The 7007-nt window shown below is 34.6% G+C and overlaps 1 protein-coding gene across 1 annotated transcript; it reads right to left on the reverse strand.

Moving 5' to 3' along the window:
* Positions 1–3777: 3777 nt before the first annotated feature.
* LOC149212693 (uncharacterized) lies at positions 3778–4906 on the reverse strand. The gene has a single exon (XM_089390640.1). It carries the CDS (start codon positions 4861–4863, stop codon positions 4318–4320), a length of 546 nt encoding a protein of 181 aa, XP_089246766.1. The 5' UTR covers positions 4864–4906; the 3' UTR covers positions 3778–4317.
* Between the last annotated feature and the right edge of the window lie 2101 nt (positions 4907–7007).

Raw genomic sequence — 7007 nt, forward strand, 5'->3', positions numbered from 1 at the left:
AATCGAGCACCACCACCCAATCCAGAACTGACTACCTCCAGCTCACCCCTGAGCCGAGAGTTCTTTCCCATTGATCAACTACCTCTAGTTCATTTCTTCAATGGGTATTTAATTCCCTCTTTCATGATATGATTTCCTTTAGAAACGTCCTGCTTTTGTAGATCTTTTTATCCACTTGCCTAGGCTTTTCTTATAAAAACTCATCTTTCTCTCCTGCAAGGCTTTTATGTTTTTTCTAAACTTAACATCTTTTTCCAGCTAAGCATCTTAATAGATATTCATCTCTCATTCCTTTAAGCATATCTAGAATTTGATCTAAAAGTCTTATCATGAAATAATTATCCATTCCCATTCACCAAAGGGATTGCATTTGGAAAAAATCTCATCTCTTGGTGTCTCATTTTCCAAGCGTTTAAATTATATTTATTTATTTGGTAATAAAATGTTTACTCCCATTTTTACCCCTCAGCCTTAGCTTTTCTATTACAATTTAGTCTAGCTTTGGTCCAGCATGATAGCGACGGGGTGTTACATACAACGAAGGGGTGTTACTTATATAAGGAAACATATATAATCATAATAATAATAATTTAGTGGATAGACTTGAAGTATCCCCCAATAGTGATTTACACATGTGGCATGTGACTTGGGTTGTTGATCGTAAGATTAAGGAGATCACTGATAATGAGAATCGTTCAACTTTCATCAATAAGTTCTATACTTCTTTATTGCGTCTTAAGGAGAAAAAGTGAACTTGCAGCTACAATGATATACTAAATTCTACCATAGAAATTTCAATAGTAAAGAACCCATAGAATAGATAGATCCACTAGTGACTCAACTTGAAAATTCTAAAGCACAACTCCAAGTTGCCAAAAAATAGGGCAAGATCATTCCACTAACCAAAGTGGGTTGGACATCATAAATATCTAGGTCATGTTGGAAAATCAATGAACTTGTAGATTAAGGTTGATTCTCCTTACTTGATAATTACTTGTGAGATTTGTGATTCTACTCAGTTGATAATTACTTGCTAGATTATGTATCAAGCTACAAGTTGAAAGGAGACTACAATGCCCCAATCAGATTACAAATAAGATTTGTTGGCTACTTGGTCTTTGGTTATGTTCTAAAATAGGTTTTGTTGGCTACTTGGTCTTTGTTTATGTTCTAAAATAGGTTTTTGTATTCTTTTCTGCTGCATCTCTTCCTCAAATTTGTTTTTTTGGGCTACTCTTTCCCTTCTCTCCTTCATAAAGTCTCTCATATAAATGGTTATTTCAAAAACCTTCATTTTCATTCAAAATGACATTTTTATCTACAAAAACTCACTTACTATTTGTATTCTATGCAGAAATTCGAATCGGAGAGTTTTCACTTGGTCTTCTAAAGTTGTTCACAATATGCTTCTTCATTTCCATATGTGAAATTGAGTTCAAAAGTCTTGTAATATTAAGAAAATCGAAAATAATATAATCCAACAACAATGATTGCAGTATTTGGCTTTGAGATGTAAATTCAACATAAAATATTTAATGAAAAACTGTGCCATTGTGTTTCATTTTGTTTGAAGAATAAATTGTTAATCATCAAAGCCTTTGCACATCACATCACTTAATCAAATTTTTTTGCTCATCACTTTGATTAACCTATACACATCAAGCAATCAACACAATCAACCCCGAGCAAACCACCTCATTAGCATGATTAACAATAATAATTTTATTTACAAATAACACAATAAGATTTGAACAAATAGAAATACAACTCAAAATTATAAAATCTTAATTTGAATACCCCAAAAGAAATTAAATCTTATTTATTGTCATTGTTAATTGAATAAATTTTATCATATTAATATTTTGGACATTTTAATTTTATCATATTAAAGCTTCCTTTCATAGCATATTTGGTACAACATTACCCTCCATGTAATAGTAAAGCATGTGAAGCTCATTAAATTGTTGTTGTAATTGTCAAATCTTCTTTTTCCATGATTTCAATAGGAAGGGTTCTAACATCCACATTTTTATTGGAACAATATTTTGGAATCACCAATCAATTTAGAAACCTTCACCTACTTCCAAAAAGCTAACCTCAAAGCACACCACAAAGCTGCAATCAACTCAACAACAAATTTCATACCATTACCAATGCCAACTTACATTTTAGAACTTCATTACAGGGTAATATAATAACAACACCAGCCCAACAATTCTCCCTTTGACAGACATGATCAGAAAACCCATACATTTCCTTAAGATAACACGAACTCCATTACAATTCGTGTCTTTTTCAATTTCAATGACTTAACGAATTCTAGAAAAAACTATGTTTCTCTAACTAAATGCCCAAAACACTACAAACACCCATAGAAATTAGAAATTAAAAAAAGGACAAACTGAATTTTCTGACCTCAAACTTTCTTCAACTAGGTTTTCAAACCACCGACATTTTTTCTTACAACTAACCAAAATAGTCTTCCCAAAAGGGAATTAATTAATTAATACATTCCAGGATAGACATAAAACACAAAATCCAATATATTTTTATTTATTATAGAGGAACAGTTTAGATTCCCTGTATGTAATTTTTAAGCAGTTACTCTCCAAGTATATTCTCTATGCAAAATCACTCTGATTGTGCTGCAAGTGTATTCCCTGTAAAAAGTCACTCTGAGACTTCTGTTTACAAGCGATGGAATTCAAATTAGTTAAAAAATAATGTTCAATCGTTTTGAGAAAAATATATGGTTGTACACCATCCTTGGATTCTACCGATTGATTCTTTCTTGCATGAAACCATGTATAATATGTTATACTTAGGAATCATAATATATTCCGATTTTGTCGGAACCGATTCTCCCGCACGTAGTCAGGTTGGGATGGGAATTCCAGATTGCCAAAAAAAAAAGTTGAAATAAATATTTTCTTTCACATCAAATAAAAAGAATACAATGTTTTCCTTTACTTAAATAAAATAGTATATTTATTATTTTATGAAAATATTACAAAATTATATTCTTTGTCTTTTAATATTTATTATTTTATGAAAATATTACAAAATTATATTCTTTGTCTTTTAATTTTTTTCATTAAGTTTTTAATGAAATATTTGAATAATAAAAATAAAATATTTTTTAATTAAAATGATAATTTAATAATTTTTTTGAAATATTTCAAAATTGTTTGGGAAAGGCAGTTTAATTGGTTACTACTACAATGTGAAAACGTTAAAAATGGAAAGACTCTGATTTAAGATCCCCTGTTGTGACCTGGAACAGGGAAGGACATACTGGTAGTTAAGTGTTAGATGACCTACTGGGTTTCTCTAACTAAAAAATCCAAAATTATATTATTTACATGTTTGTTCAATTTTTTATTTCTTATTAATTGTTAGCTTTTATTTGGAACATTTTAAAATTTAAACGAACAAATCATCTTATGCATTAACAAAATGTATACATCTTTATGTTGGAAATATGGCCCAAGCTTAAAAAAATAAAAAAAAATTGCTACCAGTAAGCTTTGATATCAAAAATCCCTTTGAAAGAAAACGTTTGATTAATTGATATGAGATAACTGACCATAATTAATATTCAGCGACCATAATTGATATGACATAACTGAATATACTTAATATTCGGGGACCATACTGTACTTCAAATTATGCTTCAAAGCTTGCTTTTTAAAGCAGAATTACCAACTCGTCAGCCAGCCAGCTTCTGAGTTACATTTGAAAGGACAGGAAAAATCGAATAAAGGAAAACAGAACATGGCATTAAACAAGATTTTATCTTGATCAATTGATTGATTATGATATTATTTACAGCTTTAGTAGCATGGCCAATGTTATTGAGAAGCATTCTCAATTAGCCCTATGCCAGAAAATTGCTCGCCCTAGTGTGGCCTTGCCTGTACCTGCTTTGTCGTTCGTCCTTGGAAGGTTATTTGGAAAATTCGCTTGCCCATTGGACTGGCACAAGTAAAACCCAAAACACCTAAACTGTGATGAAATTTCACGAGGGTCGCAAAATCCAAAACAGTGCCCTGCCCTCGAGCTGCTTCCATATATATTTTATGAAGAAGATGATCTCGATAGCACCCCTATCATCAGTCTCCGTAGATCAAAAATCCAACACAAAAGGAGAAAACGAAAGCAGATATTTGCTCTGCCTTTCAACTTCAATTTTAAAGGGCATCTCTGCAGTTTCAACCAAGTCATGTACTATTTCCATGCATGGAAAATGATCAGAGCGCTGTTCAGGCTCATTTTAACTTAATGTACTCCATCCCTTTCTTACTGGATATGGGGGAACTAATCCACCTTCAAAGTTGCTGGCACTACTTCCTTTCTAGCTAACATGGATGTCAGATAGTCGAAAGCAACTTCGTCACAGGGAAGGGTGAGTCCCATCTGGTGATCAAACCCATACTCTTCCTCGGCCTTCTCCAGTAATACCCTGAACAGAGAATGATTCAAATAAGTCATGGGTATGACAAATCTACTGCGTTCACTTCCAACATACACTGCACAGTGTCCCTTGGGAACATCTGTAGGTAGAGAACTGCATGATCGGCCCATGGCCTCATCTTTCATTGTAAAGTACCTTGCCTTCTTTGGGGAAAGGGCAAATCCGATTCCCTTGTAGCCATGGGCAACCTTGAAAAGGGCTCTGACTATCTTCTTTAAAAGAAGAACTTGAGAATTCCTCATCTTTTTTGCCACTGAATTCAGAAGCAAAGCAACTATTTTTAGAAACGAGGGATAGAAAGCTTGCACAAGATTTTGTGGTAAGACATTGCATTCGTTCTCTATATATAGCACTTTAATAATGACATTCACGAGAAGAGTAACCGTCATTAGCAGTCCTAACTAAATAGTGAATTAACAAATTTCGCCGATAATGCATTCAATGTCAATCTACATGATTCCTGAGAGAAACCTAATACTCACCTATCCTTATATTTCTGTAGTTTATCCTGATATCTCTGATATTTAACTTGCCTGACCACGTTAGTGAGTTGGAATGCAGTGAGATGCAGACAAAAAGGTACTGCTATCCCGGAGAGATGAAATAGCGACCAACGGTCATGTCAGGGGATGAAAGACCGTGGTGGCCTAGTGATTCTGTCGTGGTCCTGCCTGGTTCGTCACAAATGCAAGTGATCAGTCTCAAACGCTCACTGCAGGGGTTTGAATTTGAGCCGAAGTGGGCCCCTATTCACTTGGATCGTTGGGCCCTGCTGATTCTTCATGTTGAGTGAAATCCCGGCAAAACTCTATGTGGTCTTCATTGTTCGTTTCGTAATTCGATTGCAGATTTGCTTTATTTTGGAGTACAGTTCACTTTTAGAGAGTTTGGGTGGTGTACAGCTTTGCACGATAAGAGAGTTTGAGTGGTGCACGGTTGTTCTGTGTGACAGAGATCGGAGATTAGGTCAAATGCTATTTTGAACATCTATCCACCGGCTATGCATCTGTCGTACATTTATTGATTGATTTCCGCCCTATTCAGTTGATTGTAAGAATGCATGTGATGGGTCACAATCGCTCATTGCAGCGGTTTCCACTTTGAGCAGAAGAGGGCCCGGATTCAGTTGGAACGTTGCCCCGTGTTTGTTCTTCCTGTGGTTTCCTGTCCTCGTAGCGTGATCCGAATGCAGCAGATGAAAGGATAAGGGAAAAGACATTAAAGGCTAACATACATCACATGAACTCATCAAATTTAAGATACTTATTTGAACTTAATGGGCATCCAAAAAGCTAACTCAGGGTAAGTAATTTCCCACCCCACGGGTGGCATGGTTACACTTAACCTTTCTATAATTGTTGGCACCCTATAACTACACTATGATACCACAAGGATGCATTGTGAAAATACTTAGGTATTTCTAGGTAGTTTATTGTCCATCACAAGTATATTTCCATAGGGAAATCTCACTATTAAGCTCACAAGACTCCCACAACCATTAGCCACCCCTTTTGCTAGCTTGCTTTGCAAAACACAAGATTATTTTGTCTTCATTGTTACATATTCCCTCAAGGGACTCCTTACAATGCCATAGTCCCTTGAGAGGCTCCCCATTATGGTGCCTTCTTGTTTTCCCAATGAGGCGCAACTTCCTAGCCCCACATTTCAATATTTCCAAACAGTTTTTCCGTACAATTTTAGGGCTGAGATTAGATATTTTTCACTAGTCTCTCATTGGCCAATCTGCTTGTGGTTATGTTCTCAACCCTGGTTTCTCTTGTGCCTAAACATATTTCCTTGAAATCCTCTAGTTCACACCTCGCATAATCGCGATTTCCTTCTTCCATGGCAATTTGAGACTTTCATGCTTCACGATTAATGTACATGACCACACGTTACATTTACTATTGAGAGGACTCTCTCAAATATCATCCCATGGTTCCATAACTTTGGTAGGTAACAACTTTCACCAATTAGGTTTTCTCCAACAAATGATTAGGACAAATAAAGAAGGAAGGATGATTGAAAATATTCAAAATTAAAATATTACTCAAATTGGATTTAGTCTTGTTAAGCATGATGAACCCCCTTAGGCCCTCTCACTATTCCCCACTCATTGTATGGCTCTTGTAGGTTCCTCTAACTTATTTTTTGGCATTTTTCTATTAATTGAAGAATATAATATTTACAAAACTTCTCTTAATCATCACGGCATAGTAATTAAATACCCATGCTAGAAATAAAATAACAATTATGTTAGTGTAGAAGTGGTTTTTAGAGAAAATTCTGTGATAAGGAGTTGAAACATCTAATTTTTAGAGTGAACACTTCACCCATCATTAGAGACAAAAAGCAAAAAAAGTTGGTGAAGAGGATGAGAGGCCTAACCAATTTATAAAAAGAGAGACGATGGGAGAAATATTAAATTAAACAAGGAAGGACCAATTGAATAAATGAGGGGAATATTATTTCAAAATGTTTTCTTATCATTCAAACAATATAACAATTAACAATATTGTTATCCTACATTAGT

This window comes from Pinus tabuliformis, chromosome 1_1 (genome assembly GCF_031772625.1).
Source record: "Pinus tabuliformis cultivar Carrire ecotype Pingquan chromosome 1_1, CPIR1, whole genome shotgun sequence".
NCBI lineage: Eukaryota > Viridiplantae > Streptophyta > Pinopsida > Pinales > Pinaceae > Pinus > Pinus tabuliformis.